This window comes from Bemisia tabaci, chromosome 5 (genome assembly GCF_918797505.1).
Source record: "Bemisia tabaci chromosome 5, PGI_BMITA_v3".
NCBI lineage: Eukaryota > Metazoa > Arthropoda > Insecta > Hemiptera > Aleyrodidae > Bemisia > Bemisia tabaci.
In genome coordinates, this window is record NC_092797.1 from 38147426 (window position 1) to 38165576 (window position 18151).

Genomic DNA, 18151 nt, shown 5'->3' on the forward strand with positions numbered 1-18151 from the left:
TCATTAACACCTGCACTGGAAAAAAAAACACATTGGATCTCGAGTCCAGACTCTTGAAAACATTGACATTAAAAAATACTCTTGATTCAATCAGATTTTTGCTTGAATCAGAACGAAATCCGCTTAAATTAAGAGGCTTGGTTCTTGATTTAAGCTAGATTCTGATTGAATTAAGAGTATTTTTTCTTGTTGACGTTTTTAAGAGTCTGGACTCTAGATCCAATGTGTTTTTTTTCCAGTGTGTTCTCGCGATTGCCATGCGCGGTCAATTCCTCGTCGCGTGCCGTCCGTGGAACCGTGGCTCAAAAAGTCACACTCGGGTTGTCTTCTCGTAAACGCTGGCGGATATCCTCTCTTCATTTCCACCATTACGAATTAAGCTGTCCCAGCTGGTAATCCCGACGAGCCCTTTTTCCTGCCCCCATTCGGCGTGCTTTCTCCGGCAGGGTCATTAAGGGTCCCGGCTGAAGCCATCGTCCTCCTCCTTACATGTTGCTTTGGAGTCATTGAATCAAATGTGCTGAAGAAAAATACTGACAATTCAGTGGCGTGGCGTGCTCTGCGATATATCCATTGATCTGCCACTCACACCTATGGCTAAGGATCGATAGACATGATGCTCGCAACGAACACCTTAATAATCGATTCTTTACCATAACTTCAAATAGGGAAATATCGATAACCGATCATACGCCTCGCCACTGTGACGATTATCCAGACTCTCTATGACTACCTTAATTGACCTTTCCTTACATTTTTTTTTCCAATCTTAGCGCAACCTCAATCGCAGCATAGAATGGAGCATTGCGAGTTCACGCCTCGCGTCATCGCGCCTTCAATTTTCCAGATGCAACACGGACATCCATCAAGTACGAATAGTTGTATCTCGACGCCGGCAACAACGATAGTCTTCTCTCAGGCTCTGTTTCCATTATTAACGACAGGAACAAGTTGAAAACGATAAAATCTGTCAGTTTACCTTAATTACAGCATTTAAATATACAAGCACGTGATCTGAATTTGTTTAAATTTTAACCTCTTAAGAGTTCATTAATCAGACTTTTCCGAGGATAGTTCCTCCGATCATTCGCATGCCTTTGCGGATATCCTCTAACCCCCAAGCAGTTTTTCCAGATATTCTTATAACCGCATTGACGTTCAGATGCAGTTTCATGCGAAAACGTAGACATGGCTGAATGTTGAAAATCCTTGCCACTGAAAAAGTATGGTAACATCTAGTATAAGCCTACTTGATTTTTCTACACAGTGATACTACACAGAAAAAAACAAATGGTGCTGACGACAGAACTTTTTGTTCACAGGGTTCTGCAAATTTTTTGTTACACTTACAGAATTTTTTTGTTGTGAGAACAGAACTTCGGTCCTGGGAACAGTGTACTCTGTCCTCATAACGTAAGCTTCCGTGACTGTTACAAAAGAAGGGCAGGAGCCCTATGAACAGAACTATTTTTTTCAGTGTATCTGGTGAAAATAACCAGAATTACTTCTAATTATATCCTATAATAATATTCGCCAGAACTCTGGTGACACCATAATATGGTAAATGCTACCATAGAGTCTGGTGCGTGTATTACCACACTCAGATCACTGTGTCAGAGTATGTTCAAATCTACCATATTTTTTTTCAGTGTGGTTGAGATTTGGTGACGTGGCCGTGTGTGCGACTGCATCCCACTCGAGTCAGTTGGAAGCTCGTAATCCGTTACCATTACACGAGAGAAGGAAGCGCGATATATTGCCGCGGTAAAAAATGCCACGTTGTAAGTGTTGTTTTCGATCGCAGTTTGACTCTTGACCCCCTCCGAGCATCCGAGCACTTGAGCACGAGCGATACAATCTCGGCATATTTTCGGTGGATGTAATGGACGATTCACGTTGGAGCCGTGGGGATACTCCGCCAACTTTTCTTCTGTTTCCACTCGATTTGCCTTTCAAATGAATTAAACTAGCATCGTTGCCATTTTCACACATCATCGCTTTTCAGCTTCGTTCCTAAAAATGAAGGCTCTCAAAGGTGCTATCTATACTATGATATCGCTGACATTCGGATTTTTTTAGCCCTCCCACTCCTCTACTTGTAACTCTTCTAGGACGTCAGTCACATAGAAAAAAAAAGATGGTGCTGACGACAGAACCTTCTGTTCACAGGGCTTCTGCAGTTTCTTTGTTACACTTACAGAATTTTTCTGTTCTGAGAACAGAACTTCGGTCGTGGGAACAGAGTACTCTGTCCTCATAACGGAAGCTTCTGTGACTGTTACAAAAGAAGTGCAGGAGCTCTGTGAACAGAACTATTTTTTTCAGTGCACAGAACCACATACGCACCGATAACAATATTTGTGTTCTTATGTTACCATTGACTAACCCTCTAGGGAATGAATTAATTTTGGATCTGAGATTCTAAGGAACAACGATTTGCTCCGATTTATAAGCTTCGTAACCGGTGGAACTGTAACACTTGTGACCGCTGTGACACCGTGTGGACACCAAGGAATCCTGGCATACAGGAGCCAAATAAGAATTGATTCATTTTGTCTCATCGTTCACTATGAAATGACTCCACGTATGTAAAAAAGAGACTATACATGGGCACGAAAAGGCCAATATCCTGATTGGCTCAGACATCCTAGGCATTGTCCACAAGAGCACAGTTTGGGCGAACTAGTTCCACGAACTGGGGTTTTGCGGACTAAGTTACAGCTAACAATACGTCATCATGAGTTTCTGGAATAAGTTCGCCCATAGCTCCGCGCCAACTGCGCTCGTGCCGACAATGCCTTAGGCTTCATGAAGTTTTTAGGTTGAAAAAAAATGGTGGATTTTGAACGCAGATGTTTCAAACCCACATAGAATGAGGTGTCATTTATTTTTATCACCTGACTTTTACACAGATTATATCGTTCGTTAGGTGGTTTTACTCAGATTCGGAACAAATTTTGTGCATTAAACTCGTATGAAAATTTTCAACCTAGACCTCTCCTACACTGGAAAAGAAAAATTAAATTGGATCTGGAGTCCAGACTCTTAAAATCATCGACAAGAAAAAATACTCTTGATTCAATCAGATTTAAGCTTAAATTAAGAACCAAGCCTCTTAATTTGAGCGGATTTCCTTTTGATTTAAACTTAAATCTGATTGAATCAAGAGTCCTTTTTCTTGTCAATGTTTTCAAGAGTCTGGGCTCTAGATTCAATGTGTTTTTTTTCCAGTGTATGGCAAAGCTGGCAACAACTGCAATGGTTGATAAACGTCGGAGGTTTTGCAAAAGACCCCTTCATTCCAGAGTTCCCAGTCTAGATTCGGAGGGTCTCTATCAGTCTCGTAGTAATAACATGGTACTTCAACTCATAGTCTGGTGGCCCGTTGCACTCATTTAATGTCTATTCCAAGACAAAAGGAAAGCTTTGATCGTTGACTTACCGCAAATTGTCAAAATTTGCTGAGTCAAAATGGTATTGACATCGCATGGTACTAGCTTACGACTACAAAAAATTATATCATCGCATTATTTTTCTCGAGATCAAGCAAGTATGGTACCTAAAGTTTTGGTTTAATTTTAACCTTAGCGCACACTGGGAAAAAAAACGCATTGGATCTAGAGTCCAGACTCTTGAAAACATTGACAAGAAAAAGGACTCTTGATTCAATCAGATTTAAGCTTAAATCAAAAGGAAAATCGCTCAAATTAAGAAGATTGGTTCTTGATTTAAGCTTAAATCTGATTGAATCAAGAGTATTTTTTCTTGTCGCTGTTTTTAAGAGTCTGAACTCTAGATCCAGTAAGTTTTTTTCCTCCAGTGCACGTGTTTATGTACTGATGGTTGAATGTCCAAAAAAGGACAAATACTTTGTTCTAGTCTGATTTGAAATGACGGTTCGCGCAGCTTCGCGAGTTTTATTCGACACGACAAGGCAGCAACGCGATTGAAACCTATTCAACTAAGTTACATCCTGGCTTACTGTGCCATTTCAGTCCGGGAAATGTTCAAACGCCCGAGTGCGGGGGAGGATCATGCACTGCTCATCAGAATTCAACTCCCACTGAACAATTATCATCAAGTCAGTCACGATTACCCCTTCGGTGAAGCAATGGTCGTACGAGTGGACAAACAATGAGAGTCGTAGTAGCTTTTCGGGAGAAGATGAAGAAGAGGAAGCGAGGGAAAATAAGGAGACAGCAAAAGCTAATAGGGATATAAAACTGTAAAGAAAAACATTGACACATAATTTCAAAGAGAGCTTTGAAAGTTTGCAAGTCAGATTTTGGGAATATTAAGGTGGTAACGTAGGCGGATTCAGATATTCCAGACGGGGGAAGAAGGGGCCCGAGAGGCTTTCATCAGGAAATTTTCAAAATTTTAAAGCATCTCATATATACCGTTTAAATCCATTTCGTCACGAATAATTACCAATACGTTTTCATCCTTCTTCTTTCCTACGTCCCTTCCTTCTTTCCTTCTTTCTTTCTTCCCTGTTTCTTCCTCCTTTGTCTGGGCGAACGGGAAGGGGGAGGCGTAAACCCACTACGCCCCCTATGGTCCCCCCCCCTTTGACCCGCCTACGGGAAATACGGTTTCTTAACTCATTAGAATGTCGGAGTCATACTAGTTACCGTGTTCATTTTAAACAAGGGTATTTTTAAGGGGTTTAAAATTTGATCTAATTTTTAAACAACAATCTAGAAAAACTTTCTGACTGAAAATGAGTAAAATTAAGTGTCTTAAACGTGGCTACATGGACTTTATTCTGCAAAGAACCCCAACTTCTAGCTAACTTCAGAAATAGCATAAGAGAGGTATTTTTTAGCAAATTGTGGTCTAATTAAATATTTACACTGATATTTCTGTAAGCAAATAGAGGAAAATGAAAAAAAAATGTACGTAAATGTATGATACAAAAACATGTTTATGTTTGCCAATTCCCGGTGCCAGATTTCAGTTTACGTTTCTTTTTCCTTAAAACACCAAAGTGTTTTAAGTTTTAAGGTGAAAACCGAAAATTCACATGGGGCGAAAAAAGAAAAAAAAGTGTAGGTACTATATTTCGGTTTATATTTTTTCCTTGTCTCTTCACAAAAAAAATGTAAGATGTTTTGAATCAATGGCAAATATGAGTTTAAGAGTCTTTCAAAGCAACTGCAACATGCTGAGTTTGCTTGATTTGATTTGGGATGTCAATTCTAGCCTCATCAATAGAAATTCAACTTTATACGAGGAAATTCGTACTTTGCGAAGCAGTTATTTACCATCTAAATATGTATAAAATCCCAAAATGGAAAGTTCCATTAAAATTACTCATTATCCACACTAAAAATATTAATACTCGACCTCTGAGCGTCAATCGATTGTGGTGACGCCGCGAAATCATCATAAATCATAGTCATTAAACTTCAGGATCAACTCTGACAACATTTAGGTAAGTATTCCGCAAATTACAAATATAAAGACTCGTTACATGGCTGTATAGTGACGCTCATACAGTGTGATGGTTTCAAGGTAGTACTAATGAAGTGGTGGTGTTTTACTGTGAGCCATAATCAATTTTCACAGCAATGCGTATGAAAACTGGGGATTTTGTTTTTTTGGCACGACTGTCAAAAAAGAAGAAATTATGTCCTTGTGTTGCAACGTTTTCTCAAATGCATGTGGCCATTTGTAGCGACATATATTATGATTTGGTTACATTTTGGGGGAGAATATTATGACAATGTATCGACGGTGAAAGTCGGCAATCACATAACTCGGTTTGCGACGTCGCAGACTTCCCGTCATACTTTATTTTTTAAATGGAAAACTACTCAACGGCAATTCTTTAAAACTGTCATGATTTTTCTTCTCAATGCGAAGAAACTTCTGCAAAAACTTCAAGAAATAATATCAATTTGTTCTCCTTTAAAAAAATGACGTAGAGGCGGAGATTTTCAGACACCGCAAACGAGTTATGTGATTGCCGACTTTCACCGTCGATATGGAATTTTTTCAAATAGAACGTACTTTAGGCCTAACAATAATTATGACAATTTAATGATGATAGATCCAACGGTTTGTCTACTGTTATGATGATCTTACTAATTTTGAGCATCTGAGCCAATATAACAGGACCTATTTTTTTATCTGCAGTTATGTTCCCTTTGAGAGAAAAAAGAAGGATAAAGAATAAAATGTGTCAACTATGAAATTAAGTTGTTCCGTTCTGTTCAAATTGTTAAGGAAAAATTCTAGATATGTCTCAGGAATCCATTCCTTGCTTTCACTCTTGTCTGATTTAAGAAATACATACCTCCGAATAAGTTACGGAGTTACAGAGATATTAATCTGAATGATTTACCACAGGGTCACAGATTAAGCAGTTGAAATTCACTTCGGCACGGACCGGATTGTAATTTACATCAGATCCTCTTCATGGGAACAGGTGTTCAGAGTCAGCATACATGCCATAAAAAACCGATCTCGATGATTTAAGATAATTATACCTTGACTTAAGATACAAGGATCTTAGACTGTCAGTAGCCCATAAAATAGGAAAATCACTTACTCTATTTGTCTTTTTCAATACGGAAAATAAGCCGATGGTTAACTAATCAGTTGATCAAACATTTTCAAAATATTAAGTCAACACGGAGACGCTTCCTTGCTCTAGGATGTTGTCATTTTAATCTTTCTCGTAACCGAAAGAAAATACAAATTACAAGAAAAACTTCCACTTTGAAAATAAAGGTTAAACTCTTTATTGAACCAGTAATGTTCCAATATTGACGCACAAATGAACCTAGTGTACGTATCCAAAAGAGTAATGAGTGATCATCTCTCTGTTATACACTAGTCCGAAAGTTTCTACATTTTGTTCCAAAATTTTGGAGGAAAGGAACTTGATCGTAAACTGGTATGGTGTATGGCGCTCCTAATTATTAAAAAAAGTCCCTTTTTTAGTCAACATCACCAAAATAGACCAGTTTCTGATGTTTGCAGCGGTTTCTCGAGTATAAGCTTACTGATATCTAACTGATTTACTCCAACTTAATATTCCAATGCAAACTACCTGAGCTGAACACTCTTCCCCCTCAGTTTTGCACTGGCACGCATTAGGGCTCAAAAAATTTAATTTTGACTCTAATTTTAATTTTTGGAACCTCTTGGCTTTGTCTTCCCCGCGAAACGGTGTGGACCCAGCACCATTTCTCCACCTTGTTACATACGGAGTTACATACATGTTCGGGTCACTTCTTAGTGTTTTTTCCACTTACTGATATCGATACGACAAATATTATTTTTGGAGGAGGAATCAAATGATCACTCTTCAAGATCAGTAGCTTGCACTGTTGAAAAATCATCAAATATGGAATACTTCTTGGAAGCATTAAAATATTGCAAGGCTGGAAACAACTTTCAAAAACTTTGAAATGGGGTGGTGAAGATTTTTGACCTTTCTTCCAGAAAATGAAAAATAACTTAACGTTTACAACGAAGGACATAATTTTACGGGAGGCGCCAATTTATGTACTTTCGCGAGACAGCCTCACCAGGCAAACTTCGATACATCTCTTACACCCACCGCAGACGAGCCTTCTGTCTCCTTGATTCAATTTCTCTCCGGCGCACAATGGATCAAGTCAGTGGTTGAGGTCGGACAAAATTTGGAAACTTTAAACGCTAATAACTCCGTTTAGACAAAACTTCGAGGTGTTCAAAGTGGTTTCATTGGTTTTCTCGTAAAATTTTCTACCAGAAGCACCCCTTAGAGTTCAAAATGTGGTGAAATAAACATCAGAATTTGCAGTTTCAGTAAAAAAGTTCAAGTCCAACCTCTCGAATTGACTCGATCCACTGTGCGGCGAGACGGAGCACCTTAATTAAAACTGTGAAGTTGAGCCCTTCTTTTGGTGGTGTCGCCTTGAATCCAGTGTCACGAATGCCAGATCGTGCGAAAAAGCACGCGAAACCGCAGCAGAAAATCGGGGAAAGTACGAAAAGTCGCAACAGCGCTCGTTTGTGCAATGAATGAACGCAACCCTTTATTAAGGGTATAAATCGTGGGATTTGGGTGCGGCGGGCGGGGCGGGTCAGACGAGGGCCAGACGGGAAGGCGAAAAGCGACAGTTGCAAGTTATGAGTGCTCGAAATTGAAAAACGGAAGTTCCGCAAAGAATTAATCGGAGGTCGTCCATCATTTTCGCGCTCTGTCCTGCTCTGCTGCGCTAAGGAGGAACGCCGTAAGAGCCTTCACACGCTCTCAAATTTCCTTTGATAAAACGCGAATTATCAGGGAGACTCGCTTTAATTTTTCTTTAAAGTTTTCATTGAGGCTTGCTTGTAACATCACCTTGAGTTCCTCGGAATTTCAGGGAAAATATCGATAATTCTCCTTAAAAATGAACAATATATTGGAGGAGTTTTGGCAACTCCTAAGTGTTCATAGGGCGTTCTTCCTCAGCACAGTAGCTCTGTCCTACTATGTTCTCGTTGTTCCAACCCTTAAAGAGGGATCCGATGGTTTCCTTATGATTGTTGCGAATTTCTTGTCATTTGGTGTCTTAAGGTGGCTCTCCTCTCTTCACCACGTGCATTTTCAGTTTTGCTCACATTAAAATTAAACGTATGTTACCAAAAAAGCCTGAGCGCTAATGAATTAAATCATAAGTCGCTGTCAAGGGCTCGGGTCTTACTTGCGTTGTTTCGTTTTATTTCTGGAATCTGCCCATAGTTTACCATAAATAGTCGTCCCTCCGACGTAAGGACGTATCTATATTTCCACGTGAGCTCTGTTCCCCATATGGACCTATGCTTCCTGGGGCTTATGCGGAAAGCCAGATACGCCCTTATGTCAGAGGAGCAACAAAATACTGTAAATCTGACTAGATAGTATTAGAAAAAATCACAGCTCATCCCAAAGATACCGCTTACTAAGTAAAGTGGCTTTTTGAGTTATTGAACGATTGACATCAAGTAATAATTTGATCAATCTCGTATCAACTTTACGACGCAGCTTAAATTGTGCAATTTGGTGCATCACTTGTAGCTAAAAGAGTCTATAGCCCAATTAAAATTTGAGTTACATCAGCAAAAATTCTTCTCTCGGACTACACTGGAAAAAAAACACATTGGATCTAGAGTCCAGATTCTTAAAAACATCGACAAGAAAAAATACTCTTGATTCAATCGGATTTTTACTTAAATCAAGAACCAAGCCTCTTAACTTGAGCGGATTTCCTTTTGATTTAAGCTTGAATCTGATTGAACCAAGAGTATTTTTTCTTGTCAATGTTTTCAAGAGTCTGGACTCTAGATCCAGTGTGTTTTTTTTCCAGTGTAGTGGCTCTTTGAGTTATTGAACGATTGACATCAAGATGGAATGGAATCAATTTCGTATCAACTTTACGACGCAGCTTAAATTATGCAATTTGGTGCATCACTTGTAGCTAAAAGATTCTATGGACCAACTAAAATTTGAGTTACATCATTAAAAACTCCTCTCTCGGACTAGAGTTTGCACACCAAGAAATCCATGTCGCCGCCAAGATTTTGTTCCCTGATAAGGCGAGCATGTGAAACATTTGATGAGTTATTCATCTCGAATGGGGGAACCATTCCTCATTTTTTGACTCGCGTTTAAAATGAACGAGGAAGATTATAATAACAAAAAATTCTACTCCTGCCGTTGAGGGAAAGGGAAACGCACAACTCTGAGGCACAGATGTTATCAATCATCTATTATAGCCTGTGAAAGGTTTAATGTATGCGCACATATTTTAAGGCACCAATGTATCTTTCGATCTCGTGCTGACTTGCAAATCATAGTTGGATGCTGCTAAATATTTGAAAAATCTCCAATCGGAAGGTCACGATGCCATGCCTGATGACAAGCAGAGATCTCAAAAGAAGTTGGAAAAGGCAACATTTTAGTGAGAAGCAGACGTATGTAATCTTCACCACCCAACTTTGAGAAAAAACCTCGTGCGTGGGACCCGAAGTTTAGGTCATATGGATCTCTGAAGTTTTCGGATTGAGCATCTGAACACTTTAGGTCTAGCTGTCGAGGTTCGGATCACACATCTGAAACTTCAGTTCTTACATCTGAAGTACTTCAGATGTTAGAACCGAAGTTTTTCGGATGTGAAAACCGAAGTACCTCAGATGTAAGAACTGAAGTTTAAGATGTTTGATCCAAACCTCAGCAGCTGGACCTAAAGTGTTCAGATGCTCAATCCGAAAACCTCAGAGATCCATATGACCTAAACTTCGGGTCCCACGCACGAAGTTTTTTTCTCCGTGAAGAAGAACACCTAGCACCGAGGTTGAACCACAATACTATAAACCAAAAAAAAAAATTCAACAATGAGCTTTGAAAATACCATAACACAATGCATTTTGTAGAAGTTAGTAATTTTGATCCGTCATCAGCAGTCACCGTCGATTTGCGAGGCACCAGTGGTAAATATTCGAGGGTAAGTAAAGTTCACAATTAAAGAAACAAGAAGAGAACACTACTGATCTCACCTTAAATAATTGAAATATACGCTTTCTTTTTCACGTAAATGCATGTTAAATACTGGCACACTCGTATGATCATGTAGTAAAATCAGTGACCTCAGTTGGGATTAGGTCATACAATGTAATTAACAAACTGCATGACAAAGAGTTATGTATCACAAAGAAATGAAGGCGTTAGCATAGATCATCCTAAGGTCATTACCTACAAAATCTACGTTATACCGGTGCAAATTTTTGTAATTTGTCAAAATAACAAGTAAGCTGCATATACATTGCCAGGCCTTTGACGTATCAATTACTGTTTGTGACACGGCAAAGGTTATATTACAGCACCAATTAGTTCAAGTGCAATACTAATTCAGTCGGTGAATTGTGCGCCAACTGGATTAGTTGGGTCAGTGATACTAGATTTATCTTTTTTTTTTTTTTTTTTTCTAAAATTGTTTTCTTTCATTTTCTCCAGTAACGCTTTGTCCAGTGCCTACCATGGACCATGGTAGTGTTTTTGGTGATGTGTTTGGATTAATTCGAATACTTCGAAGACAGATATTTTACGTCAACTTTGTGGATACTACTAATATGTCAAAATATTTTTTCATCGTCCTTTTCTGTTGTATACTTTACATCTGATATCACAAGCTGTCAATTGGAGCACTCCTACTCCAGAGAGAATTTTGATTCTTCAATTTATCAAGCTCGCATGCATCATAATTTATCAAATTGCGTAACGAGGGGAGAACCGACTAAGTATAAAAATTTAGAGAAAATGGAGTCGAAACATTTCCAGAACCGAATCATTGGATTCTAATTTTTGACATCGAATCGATCTCAATGGAGAGACCGTTGCGTGATTTGACGTATTAATGGTGTCGGGACAAAATGACAAGAATTAATCGATCGATAGGAGTAGATTATAGGTTTTATTCAAATTCTCGAGAGCTCGGTGGACCTTATACATGAAATCACTTCAGACGGAATTAATGACCGGTAGCAATTGATGAATTGTCTCTGAATACTCTTTTGACGCTCTGAAATCTCTTTGGGTGTGGTTCATGCATGATTCACACAATCGGAATGTCAGATTCCAGGTCTTGAGTTTTTTATTTGAAATGAGCTGGTAGGTGCACATAAGTACTGGTTCACTCGCACGGTCTTGCACTTGCAAAGCTTATCTGTTAAAATCACTTAACTTCCTCTGCCTCGTCATAACTATCAAACGAGGTGCTTGGGGGAAAGGTGCATAAGCGCAGTTTTTGCTATTTCGAGTGATACATGTTTAAAGTTCCGAAATTACAAGGATCCTTACGGCGGTAAGAAAGTTCAAAATGACTTTTCGATGCTTAAAAATTGGAATTTGGGGGTTGATTTTTCACGGAATATGCATTGGAACTAGTTTCACTTCAAATCGTGAACATTTCAATTTTTGTCAAAAACTGCACTTATGCGCCTTGTCCTCCAAGCCCTTCAATGCTTGCGTGGGAGCATGATGTGCACAGCGTTAACTCCGGAGAGAAATCTGGGGGAGGTAAGAACTTTGCACTGTGCCTGGCTGCATACTCTCTATTAAAATTTCGGAGAAACTAATAATTGCTGAATTTATTTGTAATTATTTTGGGAATCCATCGTCTTCAGTGTTGGGGAATTTCAGAGCTTCAGTGGAGATTCCAGATAAGGTCCAGGGAGGTCAAAACAGTTTCCGTGAAGCCAAGCTCGGTCCCCGACATCTCCGAAAATTGTATGTGAAGTTCACTCGATTCATTCACTCTTCGGAACCTGAAATATCTTTTACAGGGGACATATGGATCTTATTTTGGATTGAGGAACCACTATTTCTGGCTCATTTTAGAAACAACATATATACCATTGTTTTCCCTATGCAGAAAGGTGTTTTTATAAAAGAGTCAGAGATATAGTGGTCCCTTTTTGCATAATGTAATCCATACTATCCTCTCCTTGCCCCGCTCCTCCTTAAATCTCAGGAAAAACCCTGATTTTTTCAGTTTTTCTAGCTCATTGTCAATTAAAGTCACAGCTAAGTATAACTCAACGTATATTTTCGTTACAGAGAGAGAGTACCCTTTAGGAGAAATTTTTTTTTAGTGCCTGAATGTTTTCAAGTTTGACACGACATATTGTGAGTACGTTTAGCAGCATATTCAACAACAATTTCTCACCACCTAACAAGTTCCATCAAAATAAATGTTGCCTAATTTACAGAAAATGTGGCAATCTAAATTTTTTGAATTTTTGATGCATTCGAGAGCTTGACTTTTCAATGGAATGATCGCTCCGATGGTCTTTAAATCATAAAAATTCAACAGCAGGCCAGACATTTTTTTAGACAATAATATTGTTTACATCATTGAAGGTAAGCTGAACATGATGACGTACCAACCGATCGCTTTTTATCAGATGTGTATCCAGTAGTATCCATTCAGTCACCCTCTATCATAGAGAAACATGCAAAATTTGTGCATTGGGATGTGCGAAGGGTATCAAAAGGTAAACATATAATGTACGGCTTACGCCATATTGATTTTAGGTGAAAGGTTCTATCCGTGGGCGCTAAAATCCTCCCCTCGCTGCACACCCATTCCCCTGGCTCCCCCTGTAGCAGTATGATGTCATACAGGTTCACCAATTAATTCGGATGCCCGAGGCATTTAGTTGTTGCTGGTAATCAAATTTAGACGAAAAATAATTAATGTAAAAATGTAAAATGTAAAAATGCAAAAGTACAAAGTTCTAAACAAAGAAAACGAATCTGAAATGCTTGAAAATTGATTCACTTTTATACATTTTTAATTAACCCATGAACATGATTAGTTTTTTGACGTTTCGTAAGTTTTGCATCGTAAGCAGCAACAATCTGGCCTAAAATGCTGCTCGAGTAAATAAAAGGGGGTAGCGCACACATTCTCTTCATCATAAAATGTAAGTCACATTGTAAAATATTGCACACATATTTTCCTCTACTCGTCCTTCGAATGCAAATATCCCACCTATCTTTATTTATGATGGATTGTGTGGAGTTAGTCTAAATATGCAACAATTTTCCTGGATCATTGAACGTTTCCAACATTGATGTGTCTGTAGTTTTAAGCGTGCTGCAGACAGCGACCTTTTTCCCGATTGTTCTCTTTTTCAATAAAAAACGATCACCCATTTGATGAAATCATCGTAACCAAATAGCAATGGATCGGGTTCATGGTCCAAATAGTCGTGATTTTGGTTTATTATCGAGTAATATTGATTTGGAGGATCCGTCATTGTGATAAGAACTTTTATATCGTAACATTTTCTGCCGATTTCTTGAAAAACATTTGCCGAGCAAGTGTTGAGGTCAAAAATGTATCCCTCTCATCAATTAGGGGCGCAAAAGAAAGCAGATTTTGTTTTACCTGTTCAGTCTTCACTCTACTTAAACAAGTACATTGAATGTTTTCATAGCCTCTGAAGTATTTACCGCTTTAACTCAAACGTGCAAGTTGCATATACTTGACACTGAAGGCGTTTTTTTTCCACCAACACTCCGAGCTAATATTTTGTTGCCGACAATTTTTTGACGAATCGTTGATAGTTGTAAGATTCAGGTTGATCATTATTCTCCCAACGAATGATCTAACCACTTATGATTATGATACTTATTATGAGGAAAGGGGGACTAATATCCAAATGCACTTAAAGAAACTGTTTTTAAGGAAAATGATCAGAACTACTATGAATAGTTCTTTTAAGCAATGTTGGACTGGTATTATGGGCGAAACTGTAGGAATTTTTAAATGGTTAGGGTACCGGATCGGGGGGGGGGGGGTATCAAGGTATTGAAAGTTGCCTTATACGGCTGTTCCATAGTGCCCAGAGAGGTTGCCCCCCCTCCCCTTCCAAAAAGTTGAGCGATGTGACATCCAAAGATCAATTTTCAGCGCAGTTCATGCCTAAAAATGAATGATGATAAAGTTTCAAAGGTGACACAAATAAAATGTCACAAGGTGGTGATCCAAAATCTCTTGCAATTCCAGCGCCCGTGGAATTTCGAGTTTCGCCGGCCAATTAATATTTTTTGCTTTTTTTATTTTTTTTCACACACCAAACTGTAATTCTGCAATGTAAGTACAAGAGGCATGCAATCTTGCAACCGACACGTGCTCTTTAATCGAAAGGACGCACACAACCTGACAGATGATTGCTCTTCATACACAGAAGAATCCAATGTTGTTTAACTTACAGTTTTACTTTAATAACTGGAAGGACGAGTGGCATGACCGCAAATCAATGCTAACCAAAGACTGCTTCACCAAAGTCCAATGGTCAAAATCTAAAAAGGTGGCCATCACAACTGCAACTTTTTTAATGTTGTCATTGTCGCGGATGTGCATTTTTTTGGCTGTAAGCAGGAGGACACCAAATTTACCACCCTACTTAGTGTGCTACCATGTTGTTGGTTTTTTTTTGTTATTTGAAGTCACCAGTTAGCCCACCGATAGCGAATGGAAGAATTTGAGTGGGTTTTACAAAAATTGGCGGACGTCTCTACCACTGGATAGGTATAATTGAATTTATCATTTTCAGAGCATTTCATTGCGTTTGTGATCTCATTACGATAACTTTATATTTAAAAACCTCATTGAAACTCTTAATTTTGTTACAGCGAATGTTTTGTAGATAGTACATTCCGGTATATATTTTTATGGCGAGTCCCTAGAAATTCAGCATTGAAAAGACCATATTTTGAAAACGAGGTGGGTTTTCAGTTACAGCGATGTATCTATGCTTTTCAAAATTTACACATTCGCGAGAAAATTGCTTTTTAATGAAATATATAACCCGTGAAAGAAATAATTTACCTGGATAGGTTATGTTTTAGGCACTCAGATTGCCTAGGTAGACATGGACCCAAACCGAAAGAATTTTGGAAAAATTATCTCAATAAAACAATTGCACATCGCCCAAAGTTTCCCTGGGTTATTAGGATGCCGTTATATTTTATTAAAGAAAAAAATGTATCTCCTAATAACGACGCTGCACAAAAGCAATGCTGATGAGAGTAGACTTTAACCAAATAATATCATTTTTAGAATGACGAAGACAACAGGATAAATGTCAACTGTCTGCCGAATGAAAACAACAACTCACCATGGTTGGCAAAGGTGACATATAGTCCGGAGTCAAATACTGATTCCCATTGCTTGAGGTTATCATTTTGGTCGATTGCTATCTTGTAATCCTCGGTAAATTCCCAAATTTGGATGCGAACAACACAATTTTCACCGATCCATCGATCATGTATTCACAGAAACGAAAAACTTAATTAAGACTCCAATACGTTCACATTTCCACCAATTCTCAAAAAAATCACTTCCAAAATCAGAGCACCAAAACAAACGATTTAAAAAAAAAAAAACCGTTTTTATTTTATTTTATTTTTTTTTTGTAACCGCACTAGTCAGTAGAATATTTCGCGACACTGTATAAGAGCCAGGAGATGAAAAACTAGGAGCATGAATTGCGCGTCAGAGCGGAGGTATCACGTTGAACTGAGGGCGCCCATGTCGAACGGGTTGCACGGGGAGAGGCGCGAACTTTGACACGGCCGCGAGGAGAGGGCATCATCGCCGCGTCGAGCGTCTTTCAGCTACTAGCGTGGGGCGCCCCGAGCAGAGGTTAGTGGCAGCGATCCGCCGCTAGATAGCGCCAGCGTTGTCGGTGCAACACGCGCAATGATCCGATGATTGCCGCTGTCTTGAAAGCTCAAAGCTGAAGTCTGTTGGGCTCTTATGTTGGTAGCGATGAGATAAATGTACGAGCAAGATTAATGACGCCGCGGTGTGCGCTCCGACGCCGTAGGTTTATATTCTCTCGCTCCGTCTCTCCTGCCCGTCCTTCTTTTTTATTCCTCGTTGAAGTCTCCTATTTTTATCCCTGCCGTGCTCGCCGTATTTATTTCGCGTGCCCCTGTTCGCACCTTTTAATTTTAATGGGTATCGTTGGTCTTCGCTCTCTTTTACCTACGTCGTTTCGCTAGATTGTCACAAGTACTTCCTCTTATTCCTGGGGTACCTGTGTAGCGAGAGTAGGTATGGTCAGCTCCCTTCATCACTGGAAAAAAAAAAAAAAAAAAAAAAAAAAAAAAAAAAAAAAAACACACATTGGATCTAAAGTCCAGACTCTTGAAAACATTGACCAGAAAAAATACTCTTGATTCAATCAGATTTTTGCATAAATCAAAACGAAATCCGCTTAAATTAAGATCCTTGGTTCTTGATTTAAGCAAAAATCCGATTGAATCAAGAGTATTTTTTCTTGTCGATGTTTTTAAGAGTCTGGATTCTAGATCCAATGTGTTTTTTTTTTCCAGTGCACTGTAGGGCAGCCAACCCTCCAGTACAAAAAATTTCACTGAAATCTTTAGATTCAAATATCAAATCCAATAGGGTCAAGAATGTTCATAAATGAGCGTTCTTCCGCAATTGAATCATAGTTATAACGAAAACACACCAACTCGATGACCCAAAAACGCCCAATTGTCAATAAAGACAGTCAATTTTCATAAGGGTCATCAAAATTAGCACATCTGTTCCAATTTGACTTTTAAGTGTCCTTAATTACTTGCTTTTTGGCACCAAAAATAAATTGATGAGACTATCTTCTTCACCTACTGTGCAGTTTTTTGTGTGCCTTAAGGCCTCGATAGACGATCAAATTCCCGAACCAATTCCGATCAAAGTAGCATCAAAAAGTCGGGAGTCTTCAGTCTTAAACTCATTAATATGGTCATTTTAAAATGAAAACTTGGCAGAAACGTTCCCTGTGGCAGGAAATGATGAATGGTGGCACTCCGTTCTGATCTTACTTTGAACAAAAAAGTGCGGCCCATCAAAATTTGATGGTAGATGGTGACCACCAGTCATCAGCATGTCTACTTTGATCGGAATTTGATCGTCTATGCAGGGCTTTAATTATTTCCATTTTTTGGAGTTGGCGTGTTTTTGTTCTCACTGATTCAAATATGAGTAAATGTATTCAAAAACTAACTTTGCAAATACGTGCTTTACAAACGATGTATCGTAAACAATTATAATAATAGATAGTCCTGAATCATTTGAATTCATAGGCTGGCTGCCCTTTTGGGCCCTAACTTAATTCGCGGAGGCATCGGTAAAGACCTGATGGATTTTCGGAGTTTCACCATTGTCTATACTCTCGCTATACATGTACTTTACTTATTCCTTTGATCAAGACATAAGCTTTGTTTTTTCAGTCATTGTACTGTCATGCTCGTATTAAAGTGATAAAAGTAAGAATAGAAATGTTTTTATCCTTACAGATAGTCGGCACAAGTTGCGTGAAGCGTGAACTCGAAATGCCCTGCTCAATGCTGCCAATGAGGTGTCGCATCAGATTCAGGAGAAAAGATAAAGAACGAGTCTGATTTTAACTCTCCTATCGTCGGCTGTGTTGCTCATGTAGCCCTTGAAGCACACAATAGTAAGACAAACGGAGTTAATTAACATGGAAATATGTTGAGCAGGGAAAGAACACGCGTCAAATTGATGACGGCGCAGAGATACAACTATTCGTGCTTGACGGATGTCCGGGTTGCGTCTGCAAAATTGAAGGCGCGATGTCACGAGGCGTGAAC

At 38.9% G+C, this 18151-nt stretch overlaps 1 protein-coding gene across 1 annotated transcript in view; it reads right to left on the bottom strand.

Annotated features, from left to right (window-relative positions):
• The window catches only part of LOC109040860 (zinc finger protein elbow B), a 34694-nt gene extending 18201 nt beyond the window's left edge, over nt 1-16493 (bottom strand). The window contains 1 exon segment of the mRNA XM_019056949.2: nt 15646-16493. Coding sequence (XP_018912494.2) covers nt 15646-15711 — 66 coding nt within the window. The 5' untranslated portion in view covers nt 15712-16493.
• Nucleotides 16494-18151: the final 1658 nt, after the last annotated feature.